Source organism: Punica granatum, chromosome 1 (genome assembly GCF_007655135.1).
Source record: "Punica granatum isolate Tunisia-2019 chromosome 1, ASM765513v2, whole genome shotgun sequence".
NCBI classification, from domain to species: Eukaryota; Viridiplantae; Streptophyta; class Magnoliopsida; order Myrtales; family Lythraceae; genus Punica; species Punica granatum.
The window spans coordinates 583,323-602,687 of NC_045127.1; the positions used below are offsets into that span (position 1 = coordinate 583,323).

Below are 19,365 nucleotides of genomic sequence, written 5' to 3' on the forward strand. Positions count from 1 at the left end.
AATGAACTTGATGTTCACAAACCAAATGTGGAATTTAGCAATGATGAAGCTTGAGATCGATGTTTCCTCTAATCAAGACCCGCCCAATCCTTTCTTTACCCAAAAAAAGATAAAACTAAAAATAAAATATCTTCCTGTATGATTGCCGTTCTAGTCTCGATAATTGATGAGATTCTGAGCCTCACTGAACACCTGATAATAACAACGTATGCTTGTGGTCACATGAACCGAGGGAGAACACCGGGGCTCGGACTGTGATAGCAGCCTGCAAACGGGGTGGGATTTTGCAGTATTCAAGATGTAGATTTGACTGATTATTTCAGAAGATGACCATTTCATTTGCGGTGGCACCTGATACGTTCATACATATTACTGTGTTGGGTTTTTGGTAGGACTCAATTGGGCTGTCCCATTTGGGTTGGACTCAATTGGACTATAGGTGATGGCGTAACCTATGACGGGCTACTAGAAACTGGACCGGTTAGATCCAGCCCACTGGCCCAAAATGCTACCTCGTTAATTAATTAAACAGCTTCCTCTAGTTGACGCAAATCAAAATTTCTCTCCCTTTGACAAAAGGGAAGTAGTGCAGTGACTAACACCTTCATCTGGTAATTTAGAGGTTTCGAATTCAATTCTTATCAGTGTTTTCTTTGTTTTGTTTTTTTTTTCCCTTAAAATTTTTTCCTAAAATAAAATTATAATTGACTTTGTTATGACGCAAATTTATTTAATTTACAGGCGATCGGCTTGAGATTAAAGCTACTACGCTACGCGCCAGCTCCACCCTCCCCTGCATAAAAAAGTCTCCGGCGCTCGCAATTTTTCTTCATTAATCAATACAGTTGTTTCGTGTTTTCCCTCCCCTTCCACTCCGCCATTCCCCTCTCTCTCTCTGCAGTTCGCATTCTCAGTGGTCATGGCGACTTTCGGAGCTGCTTCGACGGCGACTCACAATCCTAACAAATCCATCGAGGTACTGCGGCTTTGTTTGCCTTTAGTTTTCATTGTCACTGTGGCGCGGTGCGCTTCTATTCGAGTAATTAGGCAATGCGAGCTGCATTCTACTGATATTAGGCACTGCCGTCGAAGGTCTTCGGCGGCCCCCTTTTTTGTGTGTGTGTGTGTGTGTTTGTTTACTGCGATAAAGCTCGTCATTGACCACGTATCTGTTCGGTTCCAAACCTTCCGGAGAGTCTCACTTCTCTGTTGACGGAACGAACGGAACGGAAGAAATAAAAGATTTTTGCTCGCCAAATCACTTTACACAGTGGTGCCCTCGTAAAATTTGTTCTTGAGTCAATCTTCCCAGTTTTTATTTCCTCGAGGCTCTTTCTGGTGTTTTCCGAGCTCGAAACTTTGATTTGCTGCTCGTGTTTGTTATATTCCTGATAGACGTAAATTTTATTTGTGAGATCGATCGGCCTGAGTTTGCCTGTTGATGGTACTGCTGTCGTATAAAAGAGGCTGCAAACCTCTAAAACCTGCAAAATCTTCATTCCCTGATAGACCAGGTGGCTAGACTGACTCTAAAACCTTAACGGCATTTTAACTGTGGGAGTCAACAACTCTTATCCTCGATTGCGACAACGTTCTTATCCTTCGTAGTTTTGTAACTCGGTATGGGTAGTTTACAGTTCTTGGCAATAGTGCAATTCCAATATGTTATATATATATATATATATATATATTTTCTGGTTTTTTAAGATTAAACGCAATTTCATTTGCTCGCTTCATTTATGACCGCTTCAATGCATATGCGAAATTTGGTAACTTAATCCACCCTGCTTGTGTGGTTATAGGTGATTCAACCTCCCAGTGACTCTGTCTCAAGCCTCAGTTTCAGTCCAAAGGCCAACCTCCTTATTGCTACTTCATGGGATAATCAGGTTCATGCCATTTATTTTTCGTCCGCACAATAATAAATTGCACACAGATGATTATTCCTTTTTCCCCCCTTCAATCTAATGCTTTTATTGATCCCATAGGTAAGGTGCTGGGAACTAACCAGAAGTGGGACTACAGTAAACAGCGTGCCTAAGGCATCTGTTTCTCACGACCAACCGGTAACTTTTTCAAACTTGTAGGTATTGATGACAGACCAAGCAATTTGTATACAAGAACTTATATTAGATTCTTGGTGATTCTGAAAAGGTGCTGTGCTCAGCTTGGAAGGACGACGGAACAACTGTCTTTTCTGGTGGCTGTGATAAGCAAGTGAAGATGTGGCCGTTGCTGTCCGGTGGTCAACCAACAACAGTAGCCATGCATGATGCACCCATTAAGGAGGTTGCCTGGATCCCTGAGATGAATGTCTTAGTCACTGGAAGCTGGGACAAGACCTTGAAGTAAGATCTTCAAAATTTTCTCCTTTTTTATTTTAGTAAACTTGCTAGATTATGGGTTAAATAATGATTCCCTTTTGTATCTTTAACGAGTCTATGGCCTCAGCTTCTGTTGTTATTGATTTTCATGATGTTACTCACTGCTCAGGTATTGGGATTTAAGGCAGTCTACTCCAGTACATAGTCAATCACTTCCAGACCGCTGCTACTCATTCAGTGTCAGGCATCCTTTGATGGTTGTTGGAACTGCTGATAGAAATCTTATTGTCTATAATTTGCAAAATCCTCAGGTCAGATTATCTTTATCATTGATAATTGCACATTGTTGTCAAGATCTTTTAAACTTTGGTTATAGTTGCTGGGTAAAATGTGGTACATTCAAGCGCTTATTAGATTGGTAGTCTCTCTGTTGACTGATATGAGCTGCGTGCTTCCAATCATACTCATTTATCAGTTCACATTGATATTCTCTCAGATGCAAATCACAGCTATCATTTGCCCATGCTGTTTAATCTGAGAACTCTTTCCTTTTTAACTCATTGTGATGAATCATGAAAGCCAACTAGTTCTCATTCTCCTTATCTTGATGTAATTCTAAGATGTTTGCAAATATTCCAGATATATAAGTATATGAGTTTTAAGTTACTTCTATTTAGAGACCAGCATGTTTTGCGCTTAAACTCATTCATTGTTTTAGACTCATATCTTCTTTCTTCAATTGCGTTCCATGTCTCTAAGCTTTTGTCTTACTATGTGCCAACAGAGTGAGTTCAAGCGAATTACTTCTCCCCTCAAATATCAGACAAGATGTGTCGCAGCTTTTCCTGATCAGCAAGGTTTTCTGGTATGTGCTTGGTTCAACTAGAAAATTTCATCAGATTTTACTATTTTGTGTGTTCCTGAATGGATAATTTTCTTTCCCCTCCCCTCGTTCAAGTTGGCGCGCGTGCACACACACACACACACATATATATCATCATTTGTCATGAGCACCTCAAAATATTTATGTGTGTGTGTGTATATATATTATCTATCTATATCATTATAATCATGGCTAGGGACACCTCAAAAGCCTAGAAGAACGATAATGTTAGCCTTTTTGGTAAATGCACTTTGATGGCCGTTCTTCGTTCGACATCTTTGACCACTCAACCATCTGACATAGCTCACATTCTTCATTATAGAAAGATCATCTTTTTTCATAATTAAATATGTCAGAATCTGTCAACCATCTTCTTTTGGTTCCATGATTGTGTGTTTTCTATGGTAGGTTGGGTCAATCGAAGGGCGAGTTGGTGTTCATCACCTGGATGATTCCCTGCAAAGCAAAAATTTCACATTTAAGTGCCATCGAGAGGGCAGTGAGATATACTCCGTCAATGCTCTAAATTTTCATCCAGTAAGTTGCATCTCTTCATCACCCTTAGTAAGTTGTGTCAACAACTTTGTTTACTGAGCATGAAGTTGCTCAGTGCTGCTACATAGGCTACATCTAGAACGTTCTATCAGCTACCATGCGCTTGCTTCTCTTATCCTTTGACAGCATCTTTCGTACCCAGTGAGCTGTATTGGTAATTGAACTTAAACTTGTTAAATTTTCTATTTCTTCAGGTGCATCACACATTTGCAACTGCAGGATCTGATGGAACTTTCAATTTTTGGGACAAGGATAGCAAACAGAGACTCAAGGTCTGTTTCTATCTCCCCCTATGTAGTTGGTGCAGCTCTTGAATAGCATTCATATATAATTTCCTTTTTGCTTTTTCATTAGAATCCTTTCCCAGGTGAAGTTGGGAATCTTAGATTTACTCTATTATTTTTGGTTGATTATATCTGTGTCATCAGCCTCTAATGTTTCATGGAAGTGTTCATCAGCACTGATTATTTTTTTCCCCCCTCTTCAAATTTAGGCCATGTTAAAATGCGGCCAACCGATAACTTGCAGTGCCTTCAACAATGATGGCTCTATATATGCTTACTCTGTAAGTCTTACTACAAAGTGGCAGTTTGTTATTTTTGCACACAACTTTGATAATCCTACAAAAATTGCTACATACAAATTGGACTAAGCTTATATATCAGATCCTATTACTAATAATGCTGATGATTGAAGAAATGGATCCCTCGATTTCTTTTATATCAGTTTATCAATTAAGCGTTTTTTTTTTTTTTTCAAAGAGTAATTGTTGGCAACTGTTAGGATGGGCTTTGAAAGTTCAAAACCAGAAATCTAAAGTAGAAATCTCATTTTGTTGTAAAGAGTTCCAGTAATTCTCTTCTCCAGAACAATATGGCTTTCTTGATGAATTTAAACCATAATTGATGTATGTAGAACTTATTAAGTATGAAGAGTTATGCAAATGACATGCAATCAATTTCTTTCTAGGGATGTTATGACTGGAGCAAAGGAGCAGAAAATCATAATCCAGCTACAGCCAAGACCTATATCTTCCTGCACCTACCGGTGGTATGTTCTTCTCAACTGTTGCGCTTTGCTATTTTCATTCAAGGACTCGTATGAATACATGGAATAATGAGTTTGTCTCCCGGAATGCAGGATAGTGACGTTAAAGGCAGGCCGAGGACTAGTACAAATAACAGAAAGTGAGTGAAGATTATCATCAGTAGATTCAGGAAAGTCTCAAACACAAGCAGAAGAGAGGGCTGCCGGTGCAGAAGTTGCGGGACGATCTCTTTTGTTCTCCATTTTCCTCCCCATGTTGTTTGATATTTTTAGTGGGCATGATAGCATAGGCAGGTATCATTCATAGGTCGGGAAGAAGAGAAACAAGAAATATAGTCTAGGAATTGTCTGTCGCATTCTTGAGAGAGTGGAGGATTAGTCTTTGTTCGTCGACTTACTCAACATAAGTTGGAATTTCGTTCTGTAGGGGGTCTAAGTTGAATATTGTTTTCTATGCTTTAAGAGCGTCGAAGTATTTTTGACATGACATGATGATTCGGCAGATGTTTCCGCAATGTGGGATCATTCAAAATATTTATTGTTGGCGCCTAGTAGTAACAAATGGTATTTCGAACCTGCATTTCCGAATGATTCCTCTCAAATATTACCGGAGATAGGTGGTTGTTCGGTCTGGTATTTTTGAAGCCATTAATGTTACACTCACCGTGATTCACGGTTCGTCCTCCACGTGTCCGAGCAATGCTCTTTCTTGATTTTATAAAGATTTAGAAAGAAAATCTCGCAAGAATGTATGTGTGTGTGTATATTATTATTATTATAGCAATGTTGTATTATTAGCTAGATTAGATTGTTAAATCTTTGCGGTTAAGGGGGAAGGCTGGTCTGGTCTGTGCTATGCTGAAGTGGCTCTGTGAATGTATGACTACTGAGAGGGAGGAGGGAGGGAAAGAGTCTTTGGCGCCTCCTCCATTTGCTCACAATCACAATGTGTTCCAAATGTTACTCTTTCACGTGCAAGTGGTGCGAGCAAGAGTTTGTTATTAGAGAGAGAGAGAGAGAGAGAGAGAGAGAGAAATGCGAGTGAGCGAGAGAGAGAGAGAGAGAGAGAGAGTGACGAACGATGAAGGACAAAGTCTTGTCTGCCCACTCCCACTGCGGATTTGAGCTTCTCTGAGAGTGTTTCATTTCATTTCATTTGAAGACGCCGAAAAGAACAGGTTCTCTCCTCATCTATACACCCGATCATCTCCGCGAGAATGAGCAGCTCCCCGTGAATGAGTCGCGGCTTCTCCGTGAAATCTCGTATTAGTACTCGAGGAAGCTAAAACAGAGCTCTAGTTTTTTAGCTTTGCAGGCCGAAATGGAAGATATCAAGAACGAGAATGTCGACCTGGTGAGTTGACTTTCCTTGCTCTCTCCCTTCTCGTCTCTGAACTGATGCACTGTCAAAGCGGAAAATGAAACAACTCTGTTTTCCCGGATATCTTGTTATTGTACATGCACGACGGATAGTCTGGTCTGTCTCTGGTCTTGGCCTCTCCGAGTCCGAGGTGAATTGCAGACACGCATAAACACGCTGTACGAACGCATACATACTCATGCACGTACGCGCTTGCATGTCAGGGATCCAAAAACGAAAATATTGATGGTCAGTCGGGCTCATAAACACGATTTGCTGTAGAAGCGATTCTTCAGTTGTCAACATTGTAGCACGATCATCTTCAACATCTGCTAGATGATGATGATGAACAGCAGTTCTTCTTATTCATAAGAAATTTGTGATGATTGAGAAACTAGAAAATGGAAACTAGGATTATCGACATATCTCAACATGAAAGAGATCAGACCTTCAATCAAAAGCTGATTTGTCACGTAAATGACTTGTTTCTTTGTTTTCTAGTGTTGCTTTTGCAAGAAAAATAATATTACCTGCTGTTATCCTGCATCATGATCTAACATTCTTAAGCTATTTTGAATATCTTTGATGTACGTACATTAGACATATCCAAATACCATGATTAGATTACAGTGTTCTTGTTCCTAAAAATCCCTATGGAGCAGGGGAAGAGTTATTATTATTATTATTTTTTAAGATATTCTTATTTTTTGATAGGGTGGTTGATTACATCTTTGTTTCATAATTTGCAGGAGCACATACCAGTTGACGAAGTTTTTGAACATCTAAAATGCGCGAGAGAAGGTTTGACCGAAGAGGAAGCAAAGAAGAGACAGGAAGTATTTGGCCTCAATAAGCTGGAAGAGAAAAAGGCAGGCTTTTCACTATTCAATCAATCAATAAGCACAGTTTTCTTTCTTTCTTTCTTGCAGTGTATATATATATATAAATATATTGGACAATAAATAAAATTAATGCATCTAATCTAAATGATTACATTAAACAGGAAAACAAGATCCTGAAATTCTTGGGATTCATGTGGAACCCCCTCTCCTGGGTTATGGAGCTTGCTGCTCTCATGGCTATTGCTTTGGCCAACGGAGGGGTAAATTTTCTGACTCTCCTTTTCCTTATACCGCTTCGGCACGAGTTAGGTCTGCACCCACACATGTAGAAAATAAAAACAATAAACTTGCATGAATTTGTTTTGAACTTATGCAGGGCGAACCACCAGACTGGCAAGACTTTGTAGGTATAATAGCACTTCTTCTGATCAATTCCACTATAAGCTTTATTGAGGAGAACAATGCCGGCAATGCCGCAGCATCTCTTATGGCCGGTCTTGCTCCTAAGACAAAGGTACCTAGACTAATCAACATGACACACACACACATATACATATGACATGGTTGAGCATTAATGTACGTAAGTAAAGGGTCTGGGTGGGTTCTAACATACCTATTTTAATGCAGGTTCTAAGAGATGGAAGGTGGTCTGAGCAAGACGCTGCAGTTTTGGTTCCTGGAGATGTGATCAGTATCAAGCTAGGAGATATTATCCCAGCAGATGCTCGGCTTTTGGAGGGAGACCCCCTTAAGATTGATCAATCTGCCCTAACAGGTGAATCTCTGCCTGTGACAAAGAACCCTGGAGATGGGATATTCTCTGGGTCTACTTGCAAGCAGGGAGAGATTGAGGCTGTAGTAATTGCCACTGGGGTTCATACCTTCTTTGGAAAGGCTGCTCATCTTGTAGATAGCACCAACCAAGTAGGACACTTCCAAAAGGTACGAGCTAAGCTCCTAACCATTTTAAAGTGTGATATTTATGTAGTCACCACCTCCAAGTAAGGGAGGGGAGGGCAATTCTCCATTGTTTCCAAACACTACGCACATTATTGTAAATATATATTAAAAAGTGAAACATTGCGTCAGGTATTGACAGCAATTGGCAACTTCTGCATTTGCTCCATTGCCACCGGCATGATCGTGGAGCTCATAGTCATGTACCCAATTCAGCATCGCAAGTACAGAGATGGCATTAACAATCTCTTGGTGCTCCTTATTGGCGGCATTCCTATTGCCATGCCGACGGTCTTGTCCGTGACAATGGCTATCGGCTCCCATCGACTGTCACAGCAAGGTGCCATCACTAAGCGGATGACAGCAATTGAAGAGATGGCCGGAATGGACGTCCTCTGTAGCGATAAGACCGGAACTCTTACTCTTAACAAGCTCACAGTAGACAAGAACCTGATTGAGGTCAGAGCATTGTGCATATAAACAACTGAAATATAATAAAGTGGTAAAATTTGTCTGTGTCTGCTGACAAGAGTCTCCTTTAATATCTAACAATTTAGACTACTTGTCATCCATCTATCAGGTATTCGCAAAGGATGTGGACAAGGATACTGTTGTTTTGCTTGGCGCCAGGGCATCCAGGGTTGAGAACCAAGATGCGATTGATGCTTGTATTGTTGGAATGTTGGGTGACCCAAAGGAGGTTTGTCCTGTACTCATTGCATTCTTTTGCCTTCTTGTGCAATCCTGTGAAGGTACATAGATATTAAACAAAATAAAGCACAGATGTACTAGAGTAACGGAATCTCGTCAATGAGCAATTCTGAAGGTTTCGTGGATTTACTTTATTTTCTAGTCCCAGCAGCAGGTCATGCGAAATTTTGTCCTAGCCAGTAAGAAATCATAAAGGTATCCAAGGACCAAGTGTTGTTTCTACTTAACAATGTATGCATAATCAAGACCAAAGCTTTGGTATTGCCAGAGTTGCCAAAGACACACGTACTTTTGATCCCATTATGGCCATCTCATAAGATTGCCATCTAATAGCGACGTTCTAAGCATATTGCAGGCCAGAACCGGCATAACTGAGGTGCATTTCTTGCCCTTTAACCCTGTGGATAAACGAACAGCCATAACATATGTCGACTCCGACGGTAACTGGCACCGAGTTAGCAAAGGAGCACCAGAGCAAGTATAGTTCTTCCTAAATTACATATTTTTTTTGCTTCCGCTCTTCCTTTTCGAGGCTTTTCCTTCCTTTTATTGTTTTGTTTTCTGAGGGTCAAAATCCTGCCAGATTATTGATCTCTGCAAACTCCGAGAGGATGTTAGGAAGAAAGTTCATGCCATCATAGACAAGTTTGCGGAACGTGGTCTTCGCTCCTTGGCTGTTGCCAAACAGGTGACCTTCTCCTTTGTGTCCAAAGATTAGTTTGTAATTGGGGCACAATAAACAATCAACTTACTCTAGCAATATACTTTGCTTACAGACTGTACCCGATAAAACCAAAGAAAGTGAAGGAGGACCATGGCAATTTGTGGGTCTCTTACCACTTTTCGATCCTCCGAGGCATGATAGTGCAGAAACAATCAAACGCGCACTTAATCTTGGTGTAAATGTAAAGATGATCACTGGTGACCAGCTGGCAATAGGTAAAGAGACGGGTCGGAGATTGGGCATGGGAACTAATATGTACCCTTCATCTAGCCTCCTTGGGCAGCACAAGGATGAGTCCATCGCCACTCTCCCTGTCGATGAGCTCATAGAGAAGGCGGATGGCTTTGCTGGCGTTTTTCCCGGTATAAATATTTTCCCCTAAGACAATTTGCCAGTTTATTTTTATGCGCCTAGAATAATAATTTTGTGGCACAAAATTTGTAGAGCACAAGTACGAGATCGTGAAGAGGCTGCAAGACATGAAGCACATATGTGGAATGACAGGCGATGGTGTGAATGATGCCCCAGCTCTAAAGAAGGCTGACATTGGGATTGCTGTAGCTGACGCGACAGATGCTGCCCGGAGTGCATCTGACATAGTCCTGACAGAACCGGGTCTGAGCGTGATCATAAGTGCAGTCTTAACGAGCAGAGCCATCTTCCAGAGAATGAAAAACTACACCATCTATGCTGTTTCTATCACGATTAGAATCGTCTTGGGTTTTCTGCTACTTGCTCTCATATGGAAATATGATTTCTCACCTTTCATGGTCCTAATCATTGCCATACTCAATGATGGAACCATAATGACCATATCAAAAGACAGGGTGAAGCCATCTCCTGGTCCAGACTCGTGGAAGCTTCGGGAGATATTTGCCACTGGAATTGTGCTGGGGACCTACTTAGCTGTCATGACAGTTGTTTTCTTCTGGGCTGCTCATAAAACTGACTTCTTCTCGGTAATAATCTATAACAGACCCGATAAGATAACTTCCCAAGAATTCCAACGAGATGCAAAAGTTTCCTATATATATATATATATGCATCGTACTGTTGCAATTCTGACTGACTGTTATTTCTCAGGATAAATTTGGGGTGAGGTCAATCAGGAACAACAGAGATGAACTCACAGCGGCTGTCTACCTCCAAGTCAGTATTGTGAGCCAGGCACTCATCTTCGTCACTCGTTCCCGGAGCTGGTCATGCCTTGAGCGCCCGGGTCTCTTGCTCGTGACTGCCTTCATTGTTGCCCAACTGGTAAGGGGGAAAAGTCATTCCGCTCTTAACACTGATTTACTGCTGTCTTATTTTTCTGTTGTCCGAGAAAACATACCAATATTATTCTTAATCGGGTTTTTTTTATATTATTTCATACATTCAGATTGCAACTATCATTGCTGTCTATGCAAATTGGGGATTCGCCAAGATCCATGGGATTGGCTGGGGATGGGCTGGGGTTATATGGATCTATAGCATCATCTTTTACATCCCGCTGGATTTTCTCAAGTTCATCATCCGCTACGCATTGAGTGGGAGGGCTTGGGATAACCTTCTACAGAATAAGGTAACCATTTGGTACATTGACCTATGCCCAGTTTTAGTTACTTGGAATGGTTTCGGGAACATCTTAGGGGAACTTGCTATCGGCCCTTCTAGCAATTGTCGTCTCACTTACTGGGCTGAACCTTTTTGTCCATTTTCTAGACTGCTTTCACGTCAAAGAAGGATTACGGAAAGGGGGAGCGAGAGGCACAATGGGCTCGGGATCAGCGAACCCTCCACGGTCTCCAGCCACCTGACACCTCCGAACTCTTCAACGAGAAAAACAACTACCGAGAACTGTCTGAAATCGCAGAACAGGCTAAGAGGCGCGCAGAGGTTGCAAGGTGATGATCCGATAGGAAAACAACCATCTGACTTCCCTTCCATTAGTATTATTATCGATCAAATTCACCCTCTTCTTCTTCTTCTTCTTCTTCTTCTTATCTGTCATTTACTTGCGGTTAAAGGTTGAGAGAGCTTCATACGCTGAAGGGCCACGTCGAGTCAGTCGTGAAGCTCAAGGGACTTGACATTGAGACCATTCAACAGCACTACACCGTCTGAATGGTGGGGGGAAACCAGCACAAGCGTTGTACGGCTGTTTGGTGACTCGAACTTTTTTCATCGAGAAAACTGGCGGTAGAGATAAAAGACTCTGGCGACTGAAGTTGCTGCATTTGTTATTTACTTCTCCTTTGCTAGATATGCAACATGAGAATAATCCGACCAGTTTGGATTGTCGGAGACAAACCAACCATTGCTCTTAGACACGGGTACTTTTATCAGTTCCGAGTGTAATGGATTTCTTCTTTAATGATGATCTCTGTCCCTCCCAGTTTTGCGCCTCTACAGTTTCAATTTCCTCCTCCTTACCTATCTCTTTCCACAATGTCACGGATCTCATGATCCCTCCTCAAAGATCGACAATCGATATATCACTTCGGAGCCAATATCTGTTCTTAACTAATGTTTCATAGGTACATAAAGAACTGAACTGCAACAAATTAACTCCCAAACAGAAGAACCATAATTCTGTTACAGAGAGTTGGCAACATACAAGAGCATCTTTCCACCTTTGATCAAATAACTCAAGTTCACCCCAAATGAAAGGAACTTTTCACATGAGGAACTCGCATTATTTCTAATAATCAAACGAGAAACTCATCTTATTTCCTGATGCACTTCATCAGCGCCCAATGGTTATTTACAATAGAGTTACCCCTACATCTTCACTGAAAACCCAGAGAGAATAGGGAGAAGGAATTTTGATGTTATGCATTTCATGTGAGCTACCATCAGAAACTCAGGTACCTTCTTCATGTACATGTTTGGTGACCAAAACCAAAACGTGAATAAGATGAACCCGTCTTATCCCTTCCTCATTTTTTCTTGGGAACATAGCCAAGATGTTTAAGGTACCACAGAGCCCCTTCGGCTGCATGCTCTGCTGCTGATTTCTTACTCGATCTAGGTTCACTGAAGGCCTCCACGACTGTAGCCGCGTTTCCTCTAATTTCCACAACCGCCTTGAATATGAACCTATCACCATAAGAAAAAAAAGAGAAGGTGAAATACTTGAAATTTCCGGTTTTCATTCCTTCAGGACTCTGTCAGATTATACTCTTCCAGAACAAACTTCTTCCAAGAGTCACTTTCAAAGACAATCCTATCACCTCAAGAAGCAAGACTAGAAAACACAACTAATTATAAATTCGTGAATACTATCACAATCTCAAACAATCCAGTAAATCTTTCCAACATAAATATTCGTTTTTTAGAGTTGAGATGGTTTCGATTCACGCAAAACTCACTGTTTCAGGTGGCTTGGGCCTTCCTCTCTGTGGCAGTCAAACAATGGAGGCTTCCACTTGTAAGCGGCGCACAGCTCATATAGGAGCGCCTTCCTTGATGAATTCTTTGAAGCCCCTAAAGCACCAGTCAGAGTAAGCCATCATAAAATTGCACAGCAGTACTGATGGAACAGGGTGACAGAAAATATGAGATGACAGGCAAATCTTGACTCGGGAATGAATCCAAATTAGATACTACAAATTGCATGTGGCAAAACTTCAGCACACGAAATGCCGAAGCCCATTTCATCTACAAAATGAACGTCTGTCTGATGCAGGATATTGATCTCTAAACTTAGGAATGTTGAAGTTCTAGACACGCAACAGCTACATCAAAATGTTAAAAAGTCCTCATCCATGCAATGGTGATAATGACGAGCGAGTCGAAAGAAAATATGTTCAGCAACATTACATATGCCGAACACAAATTACCATTTGCCAGGACAGGAGAGCCATCTGAAAGCAAATTATTTACACGTGAAGTGAAATTTGCCATATCTCAAGTATAGGAGTTCTTATGCCGATTGTGTAATTAGACAGCAAGTGCAAGTAACACAACATGTTTCAACAAAATACGTCCAGTCCAGACCATAGTAAGCAAAGCATACAAAAGACAAAAGAATTTTGGAACATGTGTGAAATTAATGTCTATTTTAGTTAAGACATAAAATTCACGGAGACAACAAGATACCAGGCAACAAACAGCAAAGCTCTTGGCAACACATTTCACCTTCCGAGCGTGTAATCAGAAAATAACCGAGTTATATTACTTTCAGAGGGGGAATCATCATTATGATCAGCTGAATAATCTTCTTCACTTCTGGGTTTCCGGCTCGACTTCTCCGCCCTCTGGAATCTTGGCCTGTACACAGGCTTCCCCAAATTTACCTTGGAAAAAAAAAAAACCGAAATTTGTTCAGCAAATCAATATCAGATGAATCTTGGGTATCGATTTCAGATTGCGTTTGTCTTGCTCATCGATTGAATACGGGAAGTTAGAAGGAGGGGGGGGGGGGGGGGGGGGGGGGGGGGGGGGGGGGAGAGAGAACCTGATGATGAGAGTAATTAGAGTAATAAGGGGTCAAGTGGGAGTGGGGGGAGTGGGCAGGGTTTCTTCTGAGGTCGAAGGAGTAGTTGTGGGGGGATCGTTGGCATGGTGGGGGTGGTTGTGACGGTGAAGATGAGGAGCGCTTCCTCTCCATTTCCTCCTTCTGGACTCACATCACGGAGGGGACGGACGCAGCCCCACTGATCATTTGATTGATTGATACAACCAACCACCAACAGAACAAGAAAGGGATTTTGCTCAATTACTTGATGACGGCGATGATGATGATGACAAGGGGCAAAACCATTAAGAAGTAAAGCTTCAAGCTTGTACTGTACTGTACTGTACTGTACTCCACTCCGACAGCTCCACTTCCTTCTCTAACCTGACCTTCTTAAATCAAATTTCTACGTGGTAAGGTAGTGCATACTTAATTGAAGTCGAACTAAAATTCGCATAAAAAAAATATATATATATATATATATATATGTTGCCAGAAGAGCATTCTATGTATAGTCTAGTCTAGTGTGGTCTAATCCACAATATAGTCTAGCCTTGACAAATTTTGTTTCTGTCTAAGATAAGCCATTCCCTCTATATGGATTTAGATCTTATAATAGCCCTCACTTGGAGAGTCTTCGACCACCAGCTAGTGCCAGAAAGACGGTTTGAACTGCTAATGGACCTCTGCAAGCCCAATTACTTGGAGCATTCCGGCCCACCTCGATGGATCAGTGCATTGATGCAATGCAATGCAATGGGAAGATATCACATAAGTATTGTTTCGGTTCGCCATCGCAATTGATTTGGTTTGCCCAGATGAGATAAAGATCCTCCCGACATTGGAGTTAACGATGACTTCAAGTACCAGGTAAAGTTAGTTCTAAAGAAGGCAGCAGCAGCGCCAACATCATCATCATTTGAGAGTGTCACAGTGCTGAATTGGCATGGGACTTGCATGTCAATCTTCCAATATTCATCTAATTCTCCAAAACTGCGAAAAAGAGATGGCACATCAAAACAAGGCATCCACTAATACTTGTGTCTTTAACCTATTCACCCAAAAAAAAAAAAAGGGAAAAAAAGAAAAAGAAAAAGACATTTGCGTCTTTAATCTCATTTTGATACTTCTTCAACCACCCAGGCACATGTTCACCCCTAGCTCACTCCTCAGCCGAAAACAAATAAATGTTAGGGAATTGAGCCCATCAATTCAAAGAGAAGAAAAACACAAACAAAGGAAAGGGTCTTCAATCAATGACTCTAAATGGAAGCCTGATATAACTGCTCCACGCAGACAGAGGGAGTGAGGGAGGATAGAAGGGAAATAAATATATATCTATCCATTTGTATTGAAAATCGTTCCTTCGGTAGGTAGCTCTTCTGTTTTGTTCTGTTCCCAAGTCAAATGGCGCCTTCTCTCTTTTTATCGGTAAACTCAATTACGGGACACATTAGCCTCGTAATCTCGAGTAATTAAATTATTCATTTTTCAATAAGTACACTTTTCTAGATCCAAATTTATTTTCTATATTCTCCTAACTACTTACCACTCAGATAATACTTTTTAAATTAGTCTTAATTACTTCTACTCTCCCAATGAATGGTTGTTGTGGACAATTGTTTTGTTTTCCACGACACGCACATAGTTGCATGCAATGCAATCTCTCTCTCAGAAGTAGAATTTTCCTATTCCTAATAATATGTGTCGTAAAGTCAAAATCACTTTTCCTTTTTCATGAATGTGCACATATATATATATATATATATATATATATATCTGTGTCTGTATTGCAACAGAGCCACTATAAATATAGCTGAACTCTTTGCATGCATAAAATAAAACATAGAGTGTAGACCAAACAAAAGGCATAATGAAACTGTGACGAGAAGGTACGTACCCCGGCAATGGCTATGGGACCTCACATAGTGATCAAAGCGGTTCTAGTGCTCTTAGTCTTAACCTTATGGAGCGTCAAGGCCACCACAGTTGAGGCCGAAGTTGCCGAGGACAAAAGAAGTCGTGCAGGCAGTTGGGCACGGCGGGGATCCAGAAGAGGCCGTTGCAGAAGCAGTCCTCCAAGAACCGGAGCCGGAATCAACTGCGACCCTTTGTATGATTTCCTTTTCGATGTCTGCGGCCAATGGCCTTTTCCCACCGCGCCCGACTCCCCCGACAACCCATTCGCCTCATCATCCCGACAGATCCCACCACCACTGGTCCCCTCTCCTCCGCCGCTAGTACCCTCACCATACTTACTCATGCCTCCACCACCAGTTACTTACTCACCACCGCCATCACCTGTTGTCCCATCACCTCCGCCCCCCTCACCGCCTCCGCCACCCTCGCCGCCTCCGCCATCTCCTCCGCCCCCGCTTCTCCCATCACCGCCGCCTCCCTCACCCCCACCTCCTTCCATAGACTTCCGTCCGCCACCATTCCCGTTCATATTCCCACCGCCACTGGTTCCCTCTCCACCACCAATATTCCCATGGCTAATACCACCCCAATCTCCTGCCGAGACACCGCCGCTCATCCCACTATTCCCCCCGCCTCTCTTCCCTTTCCCAGAGCCGCCGGACCTTCTTCTCCCGCCACCACTAGTACCCTTGTTCTCGCCTCCACCAGCGCTCGGAACACCAATTCTCCCCCTCTTTCCTCCTGATGAACCAATAAATGATCAGCCCCCAGCTTTCAGTCTGCCGAATCCGCCGCCTCTTTTTCCCAGCATCCCTAACATTCCAGCGGAGCCATTCCCTTTGTGGTTACCGTCACCAGTGGCCGACAAGGAGTCGCCGCCCTCTCCGTCTTGGCCCGATCCATTTGGTCAGCTTCTTCCACCACCATGGTCTGATTCTCCACCGTCAAAGGAATGATATCTAGTACTGTTTTGTAAGGATGTGATATAAAAAAGTTACGTGATTATGGATGTTTACATCAATTACGCAGAGCTAATCATGTGTAGTGGCATGTGTTAAAAAAAAAATCCTGAATACGTAGGCCATGCAAAAGTTTAGTTTGGTTTAATTAATCTATTTTCATTACATTTGAATCTTTGAGAAACAACTTATGAATCTTTGAGAAACAACTTATGGAGGGCCACGCGTATTCATGGATTTGAGCCGTTAGAATCATGATTCTAGTGATAAAAGAATAGAGGATGAAAATAAGGAACGCATGCAAAAGTTCTACGGGTGAGAAATTAAACTTACAACCTCTTGATTCTAGATGAAAACAAGAAACATAACTTAAACTGACGATTGGTGAAGAATTTGTTCTTCTTTTCTCTTTTCGGTAGATAAACGGGATCTAAGCCCAAGAAAAAATCAAAACAATCTACCAATTGCATAAGGTAGGTGTGGAAACCCTAATGATATACCCAAAATGTAGCACTCCAAGTCCTGTTAGTGGATACTGATACTTTTGGAAAATATGATGCAAATGACAAACCGATAATAATTAACCCAAGAATAAATTCGGATTACCTCTAGGCGTTTTTATCGGGTATCCCAGGAAGTTGTCTCGTGGAGTTGATCACGTAACGATCCACCTGCAACAACGAAAACGAACAAAGCTCCATGATGGATCCTTACTACGTTATCGAGCGACAACCAATCACATTTTACAATACAAGTACCCTCTCACGCTGTCTCTAATAGGAGCAGGAACAACTTACACTACACCGTTTTCTCTCTCTAGTGCATCACCTGCCAAAACCTTTCTGCATACGCGCACAAACACGCACAGTGTGTAATGGCTCCACTACAACGTGCTGCCAATTGACCCATAAAACATGGATTAATGGCCGAGATAATGGCAAAGAGTTACTGAAATCAATTTCTATAGCCTCTACTTTGAATACCCATTACTCTACACTTTTTTTTTTTTCTGGTAAAGTCGAGGGCATAGCCCAAATTACGACGAAACAAGAATAAGGTGGGGCATGGTGGCCCCTACAATGTCGTCTAGCAGCAGCCGAAACACTCCATTAGGAATTGAGTGAATAATATGCGTGCCGAGCGGGTACTCCACGGCCATATTTGCAGCTTGTCCGCACAAGAATTGCCATCCTGATATGTGTGTTGCATCCAAACCTCCTAATCTCGACAACAAAGGTCAAGAATCCAACCTCTGAGAGTCTGTAGCCAAGGAGCAGCAGGACCGTCCCCTGAAATGATCCACAGGATATCTAATGAGTCCACTTCGAGAATTAACCTTCGGCATCCCGCGTTCCAAGCCATCTCCATCCCCGTGAGTACCCCCCAAAGCTCCACCATGGTGACCGTAGCGATGCCAATGTTTTAGGCAAATCCCACAACCCACCTACCATCTACATCGCGAAGGAGGCCACCAGTTCCGCCTGTCCCGGGATTGCCTCTTGAAGAGCCGTCCGTGTTAAGCTTGAAGAAGTCCTCAGGGGGCCGAATCCAACTGATGTCGTCCTAGTTAAAGAGCACGGTTCCTTATGGGCAGACCAAAGGTCCTTCAAATACACATGTTTCCCATATGTAGTTGAATAGCATTCGTCGCCAATTAATTTAGGCAGCGATTCCCTTCTTTCCCTGTACGTTTAAACGACCCGAATGGACCAATCTTTGGCTAACAGCCCTGGTCGGCATAACGAGCATCGTCAATGGGGTTTGCTATGCTCTTGACTGAAAATTAGTCGGCACCCCACCTCTGAGTCAACTTCCAGCATGATCCGTCTTCTGCCGGTCTCCCATGCCAGCTCCAGGCCCGTAAGAGCCATAGCTCAACCACTACATTCAAAGCAATACAACACGGGCAAAACCAATAACACCCACTGGCCATCCGTGTCCCTAATGAGTCATCCCGCACCTGCTTGCCTTGGATTTCCCTAGCTAGAAGGTCCATCCATGTTCATTTTAATCTATCCTTCAAGAGGTCGCGACCAGTTATTTTTCTTGCTTTGTTTTGTACAAACGTAAAATATATAGGTGTGTGTGTGTATTGATGATTGGGGACCAAAGCAAATGGCAAGACAAAACAAAAACCTATATGAGGAAGGGTCTTCACAGCATAGCACAGGGCGCTGCCCGAAACCAATAGGTTATGGGTTTGATTTTTATCAGTGGCCGAAATGGACGTAGCAAGGCCAATTTGAGTGGCCCTACTGAGGCCCAATATTTTGGACACTATGAAACCAATGCCAGAGTCCTCATTGCAGCTGCTGGGCCAAGCCCAACCAACTACTAAACACTTTTCCTCGGAGTTCACTTTTTTTTTTTTTTTTTCCTGAAGAAAATGGATGGGATGGACAGGGGACGCATACAAGGGAGGAAGGATCCATTCAATCCATCCCATAACTTCGAACTTTCTAGCGAGACAGCCAACCCACACGGAAAGAAAGCTCCTTTTTCTGTGACCATCCATCCAATTCCAGTCGGAGCTCTGCTCAGTCAGTCTACCTTCGGGCCCACGAATTCATTTTTTCTTGCTGTCAACGCCTCCCCTCTCTTCTTCTCTCCCTCTCTCATCTCTCTCTGCAATAAATATAATA

At 42.3% G+C, this 19,365-nt stretch overlaps 4 protein-coding genes and 1 long non-coding RNA gene across 5 annotated transcripts; 3 read left to right on the forward strand and 2 right to left on the reverse strand.

The window, feature by feature from the left end:
- The first annotated feature begins 767 nt into the window (after positions 1-767).
- On the forward strand, positions 768-5,389 carry LOC116202404 (protein RAE1). Its single transcript, XM_031533950.1, has 11 exons — positions 768-976; positions 1,803-1,889; positions 1,989-2,066; positions 2,155-2,348; positions 2,494-2,635; positions 3,109-3,189; positions 3,616-3,744; positions 3,957-4,034; positions 4,256-4,327; positions 4,732-4,812; positions 4,903-5,389. Exons 1-11 carry the CDS (start codon positions 920-922, stop codon positions 4,951-4,953), a joined length of 1,050 nt encoding a protein of 349 aa, XP_031389810.1. The 5' UTR covers positions 768-919; the 3' UTR covers positions 4,954-5,389.
- A 451-nt stretch (positions 5,390-5,840) lies between these two features.
- LOC116202395 (ATPase 9, plasma membrane-type) lies at positions 5,841-11,790 on the forward strand. The gene is made up of 15 exons (XM_031533942.1): positions 5,841-6,163; positions 6,919-7,038; positions 7,173-7,271; positions 7,388-7,525; positions 7,639-7,953; positions 8,101-8,427; positions 8,549-8,668; positions 9,035-9,157; positions 9,263-9,367; positions 9,456-9,765; positions 9,848-10,362; positions 10,487-10,660; positions 10,785-10,967; positions 11,108-11,289; positions 11,413-11,790. The coding sequence occupies exons 1-15, from the start codon at positions 6,131-6,133 to the stop codon at positions 11,507-11,509; spliced, it is 2,841 nt and encodes a 946-aa protein (XP_031389802.1). The 5' UTR covers positions 5,841-6,130; the 3' UTR covers positions 11,510-11,790.
- On the reverse strand, positions 7,022-7,761 carry LOC116202425. Its single transcript, XR_004156074.1, has 2 exons — positions 7,625-7,761; positions 7,022-7,322 (listed from the first exon to the last, which is right to left on the reverse strand). It is a non-coding gene; the product is annotated as an uncharacterized LOC116202425 (long non-coding RNA).
- A 109-nt stretch (positions 11,791-11,899) lies between the features above and the next one.
- LOC116202413 (ribonuclease 3-like protein 1) lies at positions 11,900-14,200 on the reverse strand. Its single transcript, XM_031533961.1, has 4 exons — positions 13,845-14,200; positions 13,566-13,683; positions 12,757-12,871; positions 11,900-12,484 (listed from the first exon to the last, which is right to left on the reverse strand). Exons 1-4 carry the CDS (start codon positions 13,995-13,997, stop codon positions 12,325-12,327), a joined length of 546 nt encoding a protein of 181 aa, XP_031389821.1. The 5' UTR covers positions 13,998-14,200; the 3' UTR covers positions 11,900-12,324.
- Positions 14,201-15,751: 1,551 nt separating this feature from the next.
- LOC116193002 (pollen-specific leucine-rich repeat extensin-like protein 3) lies at positions 15,752-16,720 on the forward strand. Its single transcript, XM_031521719.1, has one exon. It carries the CDS (start codon positions 15,752-15,754, stop codon positions 16,718-16,720), a length of 969 nt encoding a protein of 322 aa, XP_031377579.1.
- The last annotated feature ends 2,645 nt before the right edge of the window (positions 16,721-19,365 follow it).